The following is an 18,482-nucleotide window of genomic DNA, read 5'->3' as shown; positions in this document are numbered from 1 at the left end:
CCTAAAATTATCTGTGATACCAATGGTATGCTTCCTACGCTTTGGGAAATACTCTTCTAACCTCAAGAAAATAATTTTATCTTTCTGTGGTGTGTTCCATCCATTCTCAGTCTTAACTATGCTCATACTGAACCCAAATAAAAACGCAAGCGGGTCACCTGGGTGGCTCAGTCGTTAAGCGTCTGCCTCCGGCCCAGGTCGTGGTCCCAGGGTCCTGGGATCGAGCCCCGCATCGGGCTCCCTGCTCTGCGGGAAGCCTGCTTCTCCCTCTCCCACTCCCCCTGCTTGTGTTCCCTCTCTCGCTGTGTCTCTCTCTGTCAAATAAATAAAATCTTAAAAAAAAAAAAGAAAGAAAGAAAAATGCAAGCACAAGAAAACAATGAATGAAGGCAGAGCAGTTTCCATCTCCATGTCCTTGGGAAGTGAGGACAACATAGAAGTCAGTTGTGGAGATTTCTCTCTTTCAATGTCTAAGAAGACACCAGTGTTTGAAACCAGCAGTTAAGATCCCTGAATTGGGCCAGCATGCTTGGACATTTGTTTAAAATATCCACCATTCTCCACTAAGTTGAATGGACTTATGAAAAAAAAAAAAAAAAAAATCCCCAGCTGGATATTAGAGCCCCAGGATTGTGTATGCAAATAAAAGCTCCATAGATTTCCTGGCCGAATCTTTATTTGCATAAGCAAACTGTATTAGGAAGCCACACTTGAATTTCCATACAGGTTTATTTTGTTTTGTAAAGACAGAGGGAGTGGAGGGATAGAGATTGCAGTTGGTTGGAGGTGGGGGCTGGAGATTAAAAAGTGGTGTTACTGTATGTGGGAGACCATTTGTTAACTGCATGTGGGAGACCATTTGTTAACTGCTAGTGAAGAGTGTCATAGACCTTGTGCAGAGAAACCCAGCTGAATTCCCACTTGGAGCTTCTGTGAGTCAGGAGCCTTCAAAGTTTACAAAGTGTACGACTTTTTCCCTCATAGCTGCATTTCAGATGGCATTCATTTCATGCACAGCTAAGTTTCATGCCTCCAGAGTCTCTTTCCTCCACAAAAAGGGGGCCACCCATGTTCCGTATTCCTAAGGTCTCCCCAGATCACTGGACTCACATCCTGCCACTGAGTTACATTTTGGGCAAAGATAGGATTTGGAGAAAATACTGGGAAGAAGAAGAAGTGCCCCTTTCCGGACTTCTAAGGTTTTGCCTTTTTATGTAAAGTAAGAAGATAATTCTCAAATGTTCTCAGTTCTCATTTATGCAACAATTTGGTAGAGCTTCTTGGCTTTTACCTCCTTTTTCTTCACCTTATGATTCTGTCATCCAAAAAGATAGGAAAATAGGGCCTTTAAAATGGACCAGACACTGTTGCCTGGGTAGAGGGGCTGTGCTGCTCATCCTCAATTTTGCTGTAACTTGGACAGAAAAGAGGAAATCCAAGCAAATTCAGGGGAAAAAAAACATCATCTTCTGGTTTTGCAATTCAAGAAAAAAAATGCGATGGCGACCAATGGGGATCAACTCCTAAATTCATTGTCTCTGTATCTCAGTTTTTCTTCCTATAAAAAGAATTTTCTTAAAAAAATTTTTTTCTTAGTATAAAAAAGTGGGGAGTCCCGGAATTGATAAGTGAAATAAGCTTCTTGTTATAAATAGAATGTCAGCTTTCCTTTGCTGAATTGGGATCTTCTTCTCTTGGCTTAATCACATGCTATGCTTCAGAATCAAACTTTTTCACATGTTCTTCAAACACTGAACATGACAACATGCACACAGGCAAGGCGTTGATCCAGGATTTTTTTTTTTTTTGCCATGCCCAGAAATGCTCGTCTTCCCATTCACATTTTCCTGATGTCCATGCTCTCTGCAGGGCGCTAAAATATTAGTAGCTAGCTCATGTGATTCCTAAGCTCTGCCTCATATTCATTGTTTTCCACTTCTTGGTATAATGTTTACACCTAACTAACCCCTCCCCTCTCCCATGCCCAAATGTGAAACAAGATGAACACTTATTAGGGAAGAAGGTAAAGTCATTAGATCTGTAAACTCCAAATCTAATATATTAGAATTTCCATGGGTAGGGTTGCCAGATAAAATACAAACACTCAGTTAAATTCAAATTTCAGATAAACAGCAAATAATTGTTTAGTATAAATATAAATATGCCCCAGGCAATTCTGGGGATATACATTCTTATGCTTCAAAAGTATTCTTCGTTGATCTGGAATTCAAATTAACAGGGTGTCTTATATTCTTATTATTGAGAGTATTGGCTAAATCTGGCAACCCTATGAGGCTGATTCCAAAAAATACAGAGTCGTTGTAATCTCTTCCATAATGCAGACGAAGAGTATTAATATTCAGTTGATGCTGGTAGAACACCATCTGGGGCACTTTGGGAAGTGAAGAGATGGATGGGCAGGGAGAAAAGACTGTGGGTGGTCTATGGCTCTAGAGCCCACTTAGGAGGGGGAGGGTGGGCAGAAACATAACATAGTAGGATCCTGTGTAGGCATTTCTCTATGGTCCTTTCTTTTTTCTTTTTTTTTTTTTAAGATTTTATTTATTTATTAGAGAGGGAGGGAGAGAGAGACAGCATGAGAAGGGAGAGGGTCAGAGGGAGAAGCAGACTCCCCGCCGAGCCAGGAGCCCGATATGGGACTCGATCCCAGGACTCCGGCTCATGACCTGAGCCGAAGGCAGTTGCTCAACCAACTGAGCCACCCAGGCGCCCCTCTCTCTGGTCCTTTCTGTACAATTATTTAGTTATTTATTTAATGCCTATTTCGTGGCAGACACTGGGCCTGATGGGAGCTACGGATGTAATGGAGTCCAAGGCAATGACTCTTACTCTCAAACCTCATGGTCTGGGCAGGGAGATGCATAGTCAACAAACAATTCACCAATATATTACAGTTATATTATTCTATATATAATAGAGTTATCTCCTTGTAATGGTTTTCAAGAGTCTCTGGGTATTTTCCCAGCGCAAAGAGAAGAGGACTGCCCATTTCCCAATGAAACTGATGAGTGTAGATGGGTTTCTCAGGCTTTTTGTCATTATTACATTCCCAATGTGAAGCTCTTTTAGATATTTTCTCCCTGCATGAGTACAATAGCACAAGGAGTGGGGAGACCTTGGTTTGTTGGAGGTGGTGTAGTGTAGAGGAGGGGGTCTGAGCGTGGGTTTGGGTATCAAGATTCCCCGGATTTTGATGTCAACTCTGCCCCCTTATTAGTGTAGTCATGGGAAAGTTTTTTTGACCACCTGGGACCAAAATTTCCTTCTCTGTGAAATTAACATAATAATCACTTCCTCCCTCATAGAACTCTTGTTAGAACATCCAATTGTGGGCGCCTGGGTGGCTCAGTTGGTTAAGCAACTGCCTTCGGCTCAGGTCATGATCCTGGAGTCCCTGGATCGAGTCCCTGGATCGAGTCCCGCATCGGGCTCCCTGCTCGGCAGGGAGTCTGCTTCTCCCTCTGACCCTCCCCCCTCTCATGTGCTCTCTCTCATTCTCTCTCTCTCAAATAAATAAATAAAATCTTAAAAAAAAAAAAAAAGAACATCCAATTGTTTAGAACAGTGCCTGGCACTGGTATCTTTGATTGTGATTATTAAATCAAAGTTAAGAGTTGGAAATGATGTCCCTTATATTTATTTTAACCCCTTTAATTTCACATTTGGATTAGTAAAATAGTACACATGTATAATATAAGCAAACAGGCATGTATCAGAGGTGCATGCTCAAACTGTTTTTACTGATGGGAACATCATCAAAACCATTTGAAGACCAATGACCTCAACACAAACTAATGTTTCTCACAGGCAAGTGCCTCTTACCAGCACCTTCATTCCTAATGACTTACATGAACATAATATATATTCTTTTGCAAAAGGAAACTATCTTGACTTTTCCAAAATTTTAACACAAATCCATATTCACATAGCATCTTTGCAAGTACAGAAAATTATAAAAAAGAAAATTAACATACATAACCCCAGCCTATGCTTATTAAAAAAAGAGATCTTTCGCTTTTGAAATCCTGAGGTCATTTTAATTTTTTTTAAAACTCTAAAGGGTGCTGAAAAGTCGCCAGCCACTTCATCTGACGTCAAGTCAGACAAAGCGAACTTTATATCCCAGGAGAGCAGAGGGGAGGCCAAGAACCCTACATCCACCAACACTACAAAGGAAGCTGCCAAGGAAAAGGGGGGACCCACCTCTCTGCCTCTGGGCAAACTGTTCTGGAAAAAGGTAAGTCCTATTTTCAAGACTTGCAGAGTAGTTGGGGCTAGGGTGACTGGAGAAATTATTTCAATTGGGCTAATCTATGTGCTCACCAAGTCCAGAGTTTATTTTTCTTCCCTGAAATGACTCAACTAGCCATTGAGTTGAAGACTTGTAATTTACTCCTGGGAAGAATGCAGTGCCTATGGTGTTAGAAGCATGTGTTTCATGGGAAAGAAAAGGAAATAAACACGTTGATTTTTTTCATTCTTGGAGTTTCTCCGGTTCATGACAGACAGTTGTGGTATTTCGTGATTTCATTTTCTTTCCAAAATGGCTTAGTACTCCGGCTTCCTCCTGGATTCCTCTGAGCACTGTCTCCTCCAGTGAGCTGAACCACCTCTGGGCTTCCTCTCTCTTTCCCCAGCAAGATATAATCAGTCATTAGGAACAACTAAGGCTCACTCTCCTTTTGGAAAACTATATAGGCGCATTCAAAACATTGTCTCATTTTTTTCCCTCTAGAATTAGGGTGGCGCACAAGGGAGTGCGGTGGGTGGGGCTGAGTCAGTCTGCGAGCCAGTCCTTGATCATCATTGCTGAGCATACCCCAGCTGCCACACGTGTTCAGAACTCTTGCCTCTTTTAAATGTGGCCAAAAGATGAGCAAGACGTCATGGGTGAGAGAGTGGAATATAATTCATAGAGCTGAAAAAAAAAATCTAGTGATTTCATCAGAACAGCCCTGCCACTTAGCACTCAGTACAAGGCAGGTGATAAATACAGATGCCCCTATGGTGTTCGTTTTATTCTTTGGTCCAGAATCCAGCTGGATTTCTGGAACTCTTTTCTCTTGGCTTTCCACTGTACAGAAATCTTCTACTGGGTTCTGCCCAGAACACAAACTCCAGTACTTAATGAAAACTTTGGGTGATGTCATTTGGCATTCTGTTCTAATCCTCCTTCCATTCCAACCACCAATTACTTATTTTTAAAAACCTTTTATCAGCAATATAATGTAGGGAAAAGTTCCCAAGTGAGTCACATGTGCATATTGGTGGCCAGGAAGATGGCTTAAGCAACCCATATTCAAACATCATTTATTTTAAAAATTATATATATTAAAAATGCATTAGAAAAACTGACCTAGCACATCAAACTCAAGATTTAATATATATTTTGCCTAAGGTGAGACTATCTACATTTAGTTTAAAAAGTAATCCAATTAAAAGGAAAGTGTCACATAATGAATGGTACTGATCTTGAGTACATAATCGTAAATTCGGACCCTCCAAGGAGGGACACTGTGATGGAATTGATGTGCAATAGATTTATTGGAGGAAAACACCGTGAAGGATAAAGGGGAGGGGACAGGAGGAGGTAGAGAGAGCCTTCAGGCCACAATGAGGGTCTGACATGGCAGAAGGGAGACAGGGAAGGAAGGAGGAGAAGGTTGGAAAAGGCACAGACTAAGGGTGGTGCTGAGCCAGTGGCTCGGGTCGTGGTCCCAGGGTCCTGGAATCGAGTCCCACATCAGGCTCCCTGCTTGGCGGGGAGTCTGCTTCTCCCTCTGTCCCTCCCCCCTGCTTCTGCTCTCTCTCTCTCTCTCAAATAAATAAAATATTTTTTAAAAAATACAAGTAATAATAGTACCTCATCATAGAAATGAAGATTTAATGAAATCATGCCCGCAAAACCCCTAACACCATGCCTCGCACAAAAGTGGCCAATGAATAGTCCTTCCAAACCTATGTTATTTATCTCCTGTGTGCTCGGGCTTGTGGACACACTAACCATGGCCACCTCTTCATTTCTCCAAACCCTCCAGTCTGGGGAAGCTTCTAAGCTACTAAGCCTCAAATACTTCATCTGTCCTTATCTTTGGGGTCTATAAGGCATATATTGGTTCCTCTTTGAAATTCAAGCTATTTCCATTGAGAAAAAAAGACAGGACCACTTGACATTCTTTCCCCTAATGGTCAGATTTCATAGAGTTCAGTCTCGCTGTTTTTTTTCTTTTTCACTATTATCTGGCTTTATTTCTTTCATTGACTAAAAATAATGAAGAGAAGCGAAAACCCAAATCACCCGTAAATCTTGCTTTTCCTTCTCCCACCTGATCAGAAAGAACAGCTCTCTATGGAAGTAAAATAGGGATGATGCACTCCTGCAAGAATATTGTCAGTATCCTCTGTGCTGAGTTTTTTTGTGTCAAATGCTTTGTGCTAAAGCATTGAAAAGATGAAAAGCGAACAGTTTGCTGCCCTTCTGTAGCTTACATTCTCAAGGGAGGACTTATGTTCTAGTCAAAAACAAAATGAAGACCTTCGTTTTCTTTTCTTTAAATTAGATAAGCTTTGGTTATAAAATCACTGTTGTAAAAACTGTAAAAAAAAAAAAAAAAAAAACAAAGAGAAATGCTAGAAAATTTTGATCTTTCCACTAATCCAAACTCTTTCTTCTCCTCTTTTAACTGGGAAGCTTTTAAACAAACTAACTTTGAAGTGTATACGTCTACAATATGAACATCAGAAATAAAATTTTCCCCCTAACGAGCTGTGGATATGAAATTATAAGTTATTTTGATTTATAGTCTTGATTGCTGAAGTCGTTCTTATTATAAAACAAAAATAACACAAATAACCTTTGAGAAGATTAATTTCAAATGATGGCGTATTTGCCAAAAAATGTTTAAAATCCAGTTACCTGGACTCTACATATGCCCCTTATTGTTTTGGGTTCTTTGGGGTACCATTTGATCTGTGACGTCACAGAAGTTACTCACCCTGTTTGAGTTTCTTTTTCTTCATCTGTAGAAGGGTTGGAATAAATGATCTTGAAAAATTCTGGTACGTGGCAAATCTTGCATAACAGACAGAATCAGAAAGATTGGACTGCATAGCCTTGGACAAACTGCTGGACCACTCCAAGCCTCTGTTTTCTTTTATGTAAATAGGAACATGTTTCTCCCACCGTGTTGTTATGCCAATCTACTAACTGTACACAGAGAGACCCTCTGTGTGCGTGCACACAATTCGTAAATGATACATTGGAAATATCTTCAAAATATCGCCTTTTCTGCTTTCCTTTGGAGGACACAAATGATGTGGGAAATAATGGGTGCTCTGAAGCCAAAGAGACCCATCATCCAGTCTCAGCTCTGACAACTCCAGGCTGTTTGGATGTGGTCAGGTCATTTAAATCCTCCGTGCCTTGCCTTCCTCAGCTGTGGAAGCAGGCAGTGACACCACCTTTCGTGATTATTGGGAGGATGGAGTGAGAAAAATGAATGCAAAGTGACTGGCCCCGTTCCAGAACAAGGATGTTAGAATCCAGTGTTCATGTGTGGGCTGCAGGTTACGAATGCTCTGGGTGTTTAGAAAAGGTAGCAGTTGGTATAGGTCAAAACAGACTAAGAGAACTTTAAAAGTCCTCTGAATCATCTGAGTTACTTGTTTCAAGTACAGATTCCTGTATTTGATCCCAGAATCCCTGGGAACCCTGGTTAAGAAAGTCTGGCATATGGCCAGACAATTCTGGAAGCACTTGAAAGGCGGGCTGAAATGTCTAGGCTTAAGGAAAGGTCTTAGGGCCACTGTGAAGTCAGTGAACACAGAAGAGCTGTCACATGATCAAAATGATGCTTCCAGAAGACCCACTAGCAGCAGGATGTGTGTTGGCTTAAGTGCTACCATGTGACAGTATTTGAAAGAAACATTCTTTTTTGAATGTGCTCTTCAAAGGACAGGAGCCCTTGCTATGCAAGTTTAGACTGATGCATTTCAGGGGCTGTGTTTGGGTCCTTATTCTCAGCAAATATAAATGCCCCAACAGGATCCTGCAGTTTCAAACTGAGTTTTTTGTGGTTATCGTGAATGAGGCTGGACAGTTTGTTGACTCAGCATAAAACAGCCAGATGTCCAGCACATCGAAGAAGATCAGAAGTTTCTGGTTTTGAGATTTTAATGGGAATCCCACCCTCTGTGTTTCCTGATTAGCCCCACACCTGATTAGGTTCTACTGACTGGAGAGCTTGAGAACCCAATAAACACCTTTTGGTCTGCAGAGGTGGGACTTGAAGTGAGCTGCGCAAGTGTTGTTCTCATCTCTGAACATATTTCTGATGTGAAAGAATCAAGTCCTCTGCCCTCCATCTGAGAGCTCATCTATCACACGGGACCCACCAAGAGTGGAGAAGAGCGGCCTGCAATCTGGTACCTCTGGCTCCTCCACTTGTGGGCTTTCTATGAGCTGGAAAACATAAGGAGAAAAGGAAGAAGCTGCCCGAGGCCTTCATTTGTCATTGTGTGTTGAGCATGGACACCATGCAGGGTGCAGGTACACATGACATGTGAGATCCAAGCTTGGCTCAAAGAATGGGTTCAATAGAAATACTGTTGATAAATGGTCCAAGCTGAAAATTTCATCTAGAGAGAAAGCAAATCTGGTCACGAAGAGAGAAGCTCACACAGTTACTAAAAGATGTGTTTCTGACCCTTGAAATCATTATGGCAGGGGGAAAACTTGGCTCTTAGAACCATCTCCACCACTTCCTAGCTGCGCCAGCTTGAACAAGGGACTTTACCTCCCTGTATCTCCATTTCTCACGGTAAGTGAGGATCACCATCCTTATCGCTTGGGGCCACTTTCAGTGAAAGGGTGTCTACAAAGCACCTGCATACAACTGGTTTGCAAAATGCAGAAGACGTATTTGTGAATGTCGATTCCTTTCTCCCCTCCTACTGCGTGTTTTAAAGGTAAAAATAAACACGGGACTTGGAACAGAGCGAATATAGGGAAGAGCTCCTAGCCTGGAATCCAAGAGAAGAGATGGTCTATGAACACCCTAAAATTATTTGCAAAATATTTTGTTTCTGTTTATTTTTCTGGGGAGAGAGTCCAGATCTGTCAAGTGAGTCTTAAAGCAGTCTATGAACACCACCACCCCCCCGCCAAATTTAAGAACAACGGCAAAGATGAGCTCCACAGTTGAAGCTTAGCAGATGGATGTAATGGTGGTGTCATTGACCTTTGATAGCATTGGGCCAATCGCTCTCCTAATTTGAGACAGGACTGTGAATGCCAGGATTACTGTAGGGAGGAACAGTGCTTGAAGTTGGGTGTGTTGGACCCCAGCCCTCTGGGCCTCCAGAGGAGGGTTTTAACCAGATTGAACTTGGCCATGATGACATTGGCCCATATGGAGGGGGCATGTAGGAAGCAGCTTCTGATGCCGGCCACTGTCAGAATTAGGCTGAAGACCTCGCTCATGACCTCAGTGCCTGTTTGCTCTGTGATTACCATGGGATGGACTTCTCTGGACTTTCTGCTGCAATTTTCCTGAGCAGCTCATTTGTTTTTACCTAACAGTAACTGTGCCCTGTATGATCGATCCTTTTCCTTCTTTTCATCAGCAAGCAACCAGAAAATGTTAAGGCAAATGCGTCCCTAACCCATAGCCCAGGCTGTGGTTTGTGTTTTCTGTAGCAACCCCTTCTCCTCACTCCATTCGTGTCCTGGCTGCATCTGGGTGTTTATTTTCCCTTCACTGCATGTTAAAAATACAGAACAATTTGTATTATCTTGCTGTACTGTTTACTCTTGTGTAAGCCTCCTTCAGGTTCATTTTGGAACCAGGTATGTGTAAGCAATTCAATGTCCAAGAATGGCACCAGAGGGCTGCAAGCCCAACTAACTCTCCATTTTGGGGGGTAACATTCTGACTCTTACTTTTGTTTTTATCTCCCCTTTAGTCAGTTAAAGAGGATTCAGTCCCCGCAGAGGAGAATGTAAGTCATGTGTTAAATGGTAGAATCATTCCATGCTCATCTTCCACATGCTGGACCATTCATTGGGCATTTCAGCTCTGGGGTCCCATGTTCTTGCATGCTCCAATGTCTCCCATCTGCTGTAGACTCTTTCACCCTTTCATGTGATTAGGGACCAATGGGGAATAACACTGGGTGAATATTTGTACCGCCTATTGAATCAATGCAAACTAAACACAATGTCAGAGCGAGTGTCTTTACAATTTGTTAACATTTAGGGGCTGAAAGAGTCTACCAATCCTAAGAACATCCTCACACATCCTTAAGGGGCAATGATGCTGCACGCTGGGCTCCTCCATCTTGATTGCTCTTTCTCCTCTATTTCCATGGCAACCCAGATTCTCTACTAACTGTGGGCGGTACCCAGGACAGGTAGTGGCATCAAGCATGAGAGCATCTTACTGCACTCGATGGTGAGGCTGTTGGTCTTGGGCAGGAGAGCTGACTTCTCGGATTTCCACCTGAGAGACGTAGGTTGAGCCTCGCTGTCCAAACTTTCAAGACAGTGTGTTCACATCTGAAGGGGATGGCTCCATTGAGGCACCTCAGAAATGTAGTTTTCCAAAACCTCTTCCAGGGAGATTAATAAATTGTCCTCATGAGTCAGCAGCTCTCTGCTCTGAAAGAAGTACAGTCTTTGGAAAATTTTGGAAGTGGGGATAAGTGAGTTCACAGCTCCTTAAGAGAGAAACTGATCGTGATCACTTTGCCAAAGCAAAGTATGTTTGGCTCTTTCTAGGTGTCTCTTGTTTGTTAGCCTTGGATGAGGCTTGTGTTTTCATTTTTATTTAATTGCTGGCATTGAACTGATGTTGAGAATCCAAGTACGTTCCAGCAATGTTGCCTGATGTGATGTGGATTGAAAATGAGAATGGCTATGTTATAATTCTTGTTAGGAGAAAGATCTTTCAGATCTGCTTTTTTGTTGTTGCAAATGTTTTCTTTCCCTCCCCAATCCCTGCTCTCCCTCCTCTCTCCCTCCCTCCTCTCTTCCTCTCTTCTTTCTTTCTTTTCTTTTCTTTTCTTTTCTTTTTCTTTCCCCCTCACCCTCTCCTTTGACTCAATCTTAGTAGCTCGGCAAAGCTCAGATCTCTCATAATTCCAGAAAATTCTCATGAATTTACCAGCTCTTTTCTATAGAGTCGAAGCCTCTATTTCACCAACATGTGAGGAAGAACTCTGTGAGTCCTTTTCCCCATGAACTTTAAATTTAAAAGCTGCAGGCTAAGTCTGAAGCATCAATTAGCTTTGAGGCTCTGAGTTTTTTGAAGAGAAACTTGTGTTTAGATGTTTGTGTGCAGTTGCCTGTCTGAGGAACCCCTTGTAGCTCGGGTGCTAACATGCAGAGTTGACCTTTGACAGACAAAGAGGAAGTATATCCTTTTCTAATGTGATGTTCAAAACAGAAATATAAATGTGAAACAAAAGTTAAATTACTGACACCAAAAGAGAACAAAAAAGCTGATGAAGATATTAAAGAAAGCAAAGTATTTTCTCAAGAAAATAAAGAAACGTGATCAAAATGGCTTTAAATTACTTGGCCCTACAAGTAACATTTCTGTTTGGAAGCTCCAACATTTCATTGTCTAACAGCCTGTTAGTTGGAGGGAATGAGGCTAAAAGTAGTGATTCTGGGCCCATCATCCCCAAGCTGTGCCACTTCTGGAACCTCAGTTTACTCATCTCTTAAATGGCCACAATAATATTACCTACCCGTTAGGGTTCTGGTGAGAATTAAATGGGAACAAGGCATGTAACGTGCATACTTCAGGGCCTGAAACACAGGAAGAATTCAGTCAGTCAGGGGACAGCAAACTGCAGCTCACAAGCCAATTCCAGCCCATTGTCTGTGTCCCTGTGGCCCACGAGCTAAAAATGGCTTTTACATTTTGAATGATGAAAAAATTGAAAGAAGAATGATATTGCAGGGTACTAAAAATTATACAAATTTGGGACATTTGGGTGGCTCAGTCAGCAAAGCGTCTGACTCTTGATGTCAGCTCAGGTCATGATCTCAGGGTAGTGAGATCGAGCCCCACATGGGGCTCTGTGCTAAGCGTGGAGTCTGCTGAGGATTCTCTCTGTCCCTCACCCTCTACCCCTCCCCACCCCTCCCATGCTCATGCTCTCTAAATAAATAAATGAATAAATAAATAAAATGAGAATACCTGTTTTAAAAAAATTACACAAATTTCACATTTCACTGTTTATGAATAAAGTTTTATTAGAACACAGCCACATTCATATCATCTATGGCTGCTTTTCTGCTTCAATGGTAGAGTAGAGTAGTTGGGACAGGGCCCTTGGCAGGAAGAGTTTGCCGCCCCTGCAGTAACTGTTAGTGCAAAGGAGTTATGATGTGATGAGTGAGCGCTTCCCAGCAATCAGTGATTATTTTGCCCTGTGAAATTACACATCTGTCAGCTGACTCAGTGCCCATATGGAATGAAGGCACGTGTGAAATAATTAGTTTAATTTCCTCCTCCCAAATAAGAGAGATGGCATTAATCAAAACAACGCATAGTACTCTAAACCTCCAAACAGGACCATTAGGTGTGATTAATCCTATTATAAGAGTCCTTTAACTAGCAACTTCTGGCTAAAATATGGTTGGGTTTATTTATTTTTTAATTTCTCTACCATCAGTTTCTATAACCCATCTATCAACTAATGCGAAGCAAAAGACAGTGATTTCCACGTTTCTCAAAGTTTTTTATGAAGAGAAAAACAAAGCTTTTGAAACCCTCAGAAGTTTAGTGCTTTTCCTAGAATGTGCTTCTGGTCCTATCAGAAATAAAATCTACTACAGAAACTACTGAATCATTCTGCTGTAATCTGAAAACATTTTGGCCATTGCTTAATTAAGTTAATGTTCTAACTCATGGGGGAAAAAAAATCTTTCCATCCCAATGACCTATACGATGAAGGAAACGGGTACTTCTGTTGTTTACCTATGAGATTAGTAAGTAATCTCATAGTTGCAAGGGAAAGGAAACTCAACCCAACCTAGATTTGTTTTAAAAAAAAGAAATTCATTGTCACTCCTCACTGGGAAGTAGCACTGGTTTTAAATCAGTCTTGATGCAGAACTTCCCTGTGGCTCAGCCTTCCTGACCTGGCTACCTTTCTTCTCACATCCCATCACACAGTCCAGAGTAAAGGAGAGATCGGGCCAGTGGAGACCCTGCAGGCGCTGGAGCTTGTTCTCTTTCAGGGACTTACGTGGGTTCACAGGCTCTGTGAGTCAGCTCTTGCCAGGCTGTGTTGCGGTAACATCCAAGACCCACACTTGGCGTTCAACAACAAAGATCCTTTTTTCCCTCACTCATGCTACATGGCAGCCATAGGGTGGCTGTGGCTGATCCACGTGGCTTCGTCCTGCTGAGATCTAGACTGAGAAAAACATCCCCTTCATCAAGGACGTGCGATTGTCGTGACAAGAGAGAAGACAGCCAGAGGTGAACCATGAGATGGCTCAGAGAGCCTCCACTCAGTCTTGCTTTACGGCATGTCTGCTCCTGTTACATTTGCCAAAGCAAGTCACCCAGCAGTGGGCACAGATGCATGATCCCTTTACAGGAAGCCAGGGTGAATAATTGGGAAAGTAATACATTCTGCCACATACTCCCATCCCTGAACTCATATGGTCAAGGAGCTAGACCTTGGCTAGGATTGGCTTAGATCTGCTCGAACAACTGCATCCTGATCACGCGGGCTTAAAGTTAAGGAGGGTTGTTCCCCTAAAATAAAACTGGGGTTCCATGAAGAGAATGAGGGAGAATGGCGCCTAGATTGAAAAATAAAATCTTTCCCAGGTCTTTGTAACCAAATAATCACGTTCTAAATTAAATCAGGCAGCCTCTTTAAAAGATTCTTATGTAAAAACTGTTGGTATCAATATTGTGTGTTATGGTGGAAGTGTAGGTGGAGGAAATCTATTTTGCTATAAATCAGTTTCCAAAACTCAAGTTCTAGTGAAAACTGTATAATCCAAATTCCAAGAGTAAATATAGTATAACATTTGAGGCAAAAAAGTGAACACTTTTGCTCCCTTAATGTGTATTGTCTGTGTTAAACGTACTAGCCATCTTCCTGCAAAATCTAATATCCCCTCTCCTGAAATCAAGCAAGGGGGATTTGATTCTAAAATATAGCACAAATCTGATTTTCATTATATCCATCATACCCAAAATTAAAATGTGCAGATGCAGTTTTTTTTTTTCTAAATAGAGAATGACTTTTTCCAAAACCCTGGCCTGGAAGGATATCAGAAAAATATCCAAACAAAAACCAAATTCTATGTCTGTATATGCAAATCAGCTCCTAATTCAGTTCAAATCCTTCTGGATTTCCCCACTGGAAATCAGTGGATTTTCCTTGGCTGCTGAAAGCCAATTTCTTGGCCTGACTTCAAAGTTAATGGGAGTCTCTAGAAGTCCCTCCAACACCAGGCTTTTTTTTTTTTTTTCCTACTAAAATAGTTGTGTTTTTTTTTCTAATTTTTTTATTAACATATAATGTATTATTTGTTTCAGGGGTACAGGTCTGTGATTCATCAGTCTTACACACTTCACAGCGCTCACCATAGCACATACCCTCCCCAATGTCCATCACCCAGCCACCCCATCCCTCCCACCCCCCTCCACTCCAGCAACCCTCAGTTTATTTCTGAAATTAAGAGTCTCTTATGGTTTGTCTCCCTCCCTGGTTTCGTCTTGTTTCATTTTTCCCTCCCTTCCCCTATGATCCTCTGTCTTGTTTCTCAAATTCCTCGTATCAGTGAGATCATATGATAATTTTCTGTCTCTGATTGACTTATGAAATAGTTGTGTTTTGAAGAATGGACTCTGGCCTAGGATTTATGAGTTGACACCACTCAAATTTTTAAAGGCCCAGCCAGAAAACCATTGGCAAACAAATAATTGATTGATGAAGTTACTGCCACACAGTCTGATCATTTTATTATGTAATTTTTCCTCTAGGCTCTTGCATACAAAAAAGGAACTTGATGCTTCAAAGGTAGAATAATTCTGAACTCAGATTCAATGAATCAGACTCTGGTCATTACCTACCTAAGGGCTATTTCCCATTTCTCCACCCTTCTCCCTTTGATCTTAGGCAAGGTTGGCAACTACCACACCCCCAAAGTGTTTGATCATGATTAGTCTAAAGCAATTATCCCATTTTTTTTTTCAACAAATAACTTGTCTGGGAGTAAGGATGTGACCACTTCTGACCAGTGAAATGTAGCTGAGGTAAGAAATCAAAATACAGAAGTTCATCTGGAGCAAACCTTTTGCTGTGGCCTTCCTCCCCTTTTTAAGACATTAGGTTGAGGATGTGATGCCTGGAACTGTGGCAGCTATTTTATATCCATGAGGTAACAAATAAAAGGATGAAAACCCAGCATGCCAAGGATGGCAGAGCCAAAGGATAGAAGGAGCCCCAGTTCTTAAAGACATTGTGGAGCCATTAAACCAATCCTAGAACTTCCTACTTGCAAACTTGTTCTATACCATTACTAGTAAAATCACTATTAGGTATTCAGTTACTGGTACACAACACCATCCTCACTGAAATGGCTACTTATCCGTGCTATGACTTTGGCCAAGTCATTCAGTCATTCAGATTCTTCATCTCTAGGATAGGGATAATGTTACTTACTCTGGGCTCTTTAATAATTCAATAACTATTCACTGAGGTAATATATTAAAATATCTTGTATGATGTCAGCCATAGTAAGAGGTAGATATTAAAATCATCTCTAAAAAGTGGGATTGCTCATAATTCAGGCCCATGGAATAAACAGCTCTCATAATAGCACAAGTAACAACCACTAGTATTAATTGAGTGGTTGTTATGGGTCAGGCACTGTTCTAAGAACTTTATGCCTGATTTAATTTTGCAAACAACTTCCTGATGTGTATACTGTCCAAGCCGAGAATTGAAAAAACCCAGGTACAGAGATATCGAGTAGAGACCTTGGTCTAGAGCCTCCGTAAGGGGTGGAGTGGAGACGTAGGACCAGGCAGGGCTGGAGCTGCAGGCTGCTCTCATGAGCACTGCGTCAGACGACCTGCATTTCAGGCTTACCCCTGGACTCTGGTGGCCGAAGCTTTTTTTCAGAAGTGCAACTGAACTGAATCAGGTCCAGATGTGGAAATCCATGACCACGTCTGACCACCAATCCCAGTATGTCACCTGGCTTCAGTCTCAGCCTGGTTTCCCAAGATGGGCCTGGGTCAGAGCCTGGCAGCCCACAGTAGAAGCCTTCTCACAGACACTTGCGGTCCAGTGTTTTCCTTCTCAAGATGGGACAACTTGACTTGTCCAACAGAGCCCCAACCGCTCCTTTGTGTCTTATGGTCAATCCATGCCAATCTTACCTGCCTGCCTTGCCGCGTTCGGACTTTTGAGTGGATGACTCCCCAACCTAGATTTTTATCTACAAAGGAAAGATGCTAGAAGTCGTGTCAATATGTTATAAAATGGAAGGTGGAGAGAGACGGCTGTGATTTAGGTGCCATATTTCAGGGTGTTCCCTCATGCTGCTTTGTTAATGGGCACCTTCCTGATTCACTTGACAATACAGAAATCAAGGGTCCTTCTCAGTTTGGATCACTGGGGTCATGTGCAAGCCAATGGCATATTCTGCATGAGGGAAAGGAAAATGATTTCTCCACAAGCATACAGGTGTTTTTGGAAATACCTAAGGTCCCTTCCCCCACTCCCTGACAGCAAGTATAAGACGCAGAGGAAGCTGGGGGTTCCGGCACCAGCAAAGACAAATGCAAAGATGCCTTTGGCTCTAGACAGCCTTCCTCTGAGGCAGGGGATGACAAACCTATTGTGTGAAGGGCCGGGCAGTAAATGTTTCAGACTTAACAGGCCACATGTAGTCTCTCTTGCTTGTCTTTCATCTTTTAAAAACATATTACAACCCTTTAAAAAAAATGTAAAATCCATCTTAGCTCAGGGCTGTGCTAAAACAGTCTCTGGGATGGATTTTATAGTCGTTTGCCAGCCCCTGCCTGAGGAAACAAAGAAATTATGGAGCCTTCTCCAGGCCAATTAAATCTGTTGCAAGGATCAATGCAAAGTAGAAACTGGCCCAGATGTGACTAGGGCACAGCACAAATGGAGTGAGGCAAGGCAAAGGAACAGAATTTGGAATCAGAGCACAGGGGAATCGGACCTTGCATCCAAACCCCCCATAGCTGGCCACCCCTTCTCCCCGCGGACCCTCAGGGGGCGCTGAGCTCCCTGGGTACCTTGCTGGGGGCCGTCAGGAACCTCACCATGGTGTTCTTGCCAAGTTCTGTTTTCTTCTGAAAGCAGGAACTTTGGTTCAGAAACAAAGGCAAATGACCGGTCCTGGGTTGGGGTGGGAAGTAAGTTAAGGAGGAGGTCCAGTCGGCTAAATCCAGTGTGGACTTCACACTATCTTTTCCGCAAAGAGGACAAGTCTTCCCAGTTGCAGGGGATCTTAGGGCATGCAACGGAAGGTATCATGGCCACCATTTCCAAAGCTGGACCTTTAAGGAAATGATGACTTCTGATTTTTATACAGGCCAGGGGTAAGTCACCTCGATGGTGGACCAAAGAGGGGGGCCTCCTGGAAGAGAAGGGGTAGTGAGCCTGCTGTGGACGGCAGTCCCTGGGAAGGGCTTCCTATCTAAGCCTTATACCTCATGGAGCAGGATTTTTGCCACCTCCGAGTCAGCGTATTTGGCCTTTTTTCTCGAAATTGACTGTTTGAAAGCACAATGTAAGACATGGGTGTTCCTTCTCGAAGATGTGCCTGTGTAGAAATGATCATTGGGTCAAACCTGTAGCATGTGGAAAAGGGGGCAACCAGGACCCCTCACTTTATAAAGCCTGTTTGGGGGAATGTTTTTTTTTTTTCACTGTCTTATTACCTGGCAAAATAATTACCAGGTGGTGTGTGAATCACCAGTAGAGGTTGTAAAGTTCGAGGAAGTAGAATCAACCTTACAAACAGTGGATCTCAACGAAGAAGGAGATGCCACACCCGAACCCACAGAAGTAAGATTCAAAAGAGAAGAACGAAAACCACCGAGAACCTCCCTGATGGCGTTTCTCAAACAAATGGTAAGCCACCTGTTTCCAGCCCAGGAAAGCTGAAATACCCAGATCAGCTTTTGCGAGCAAAGGACCCGTCTCAGGTGGGGTGAGCCGTAATTGTAGGTGGTGTAGAGGGGATACACGTGATCTCTCGTGTTCAGGGAGACAATTGCTTTTCCTCCTTCTGACCCAATCATTGAGCAAGTTTCAGTTTATTGCTAATGTTCCTTAATCTTTCCTTAATTCCTGCTAACTCCCTTTTTAACAAAGAAAGAGCTGGTCTTGGGTGCTGAGCTTTGGCAGACAGCAGCATCCATGCAGAAGCTAATATTACTGTT

The 18,482-nt window shown here is 42.4% G+C and overlaps 1 protein-coding gene across 1 annotated transcript in view; it reads left to right on the top strand.

The window, feature by feature from the left end:
• Positions 1-18,482, top strand: part of BCAS1 (brain enriched myelin associated protein 1) — a 111,974-nt gene that overhangs the window by 75,309 nt on the left and 18,183 nt on the right. The window contains exons 9-11 of the mRNA XM_064573556.1: positions 4,082-4,258; positions 9,985-10,020; positions 17,998-18,171. Of these exons, the coding sequence (XP_064429626.1) occupies positions 4,082-4,258; positions 9,985-10,020; positions 17,998-18,171 (387 nt within the window). The remainder of the gene's footprint in view (positions 1-4,081; positions 4,259-9,984; positions 10,021-17,997; positions 18,172-18,482) is intronic.

Source organism: Mirounga angustirostris, unplaced genomic scaffold (assembly GCF_029215605.1).
Source record: "Mirounga angustirostris isolate CCGP_5_RB_7025 unplaced genomic scaffold, mMirAng1.0.hap1 SCAF_10, whole genome shotgun sequence".
NCBI classification, from domain to species: Eukaryota; Metazoa; Chordata; class Mammalia; order Carnivora; family Phocidae; genus Mirounga; species Mirounga angustirostris.
Note: the sequence above shows the minus strand (reverse complement) of the source record. Positions and strands in the feature narration are given on the sequence as shown.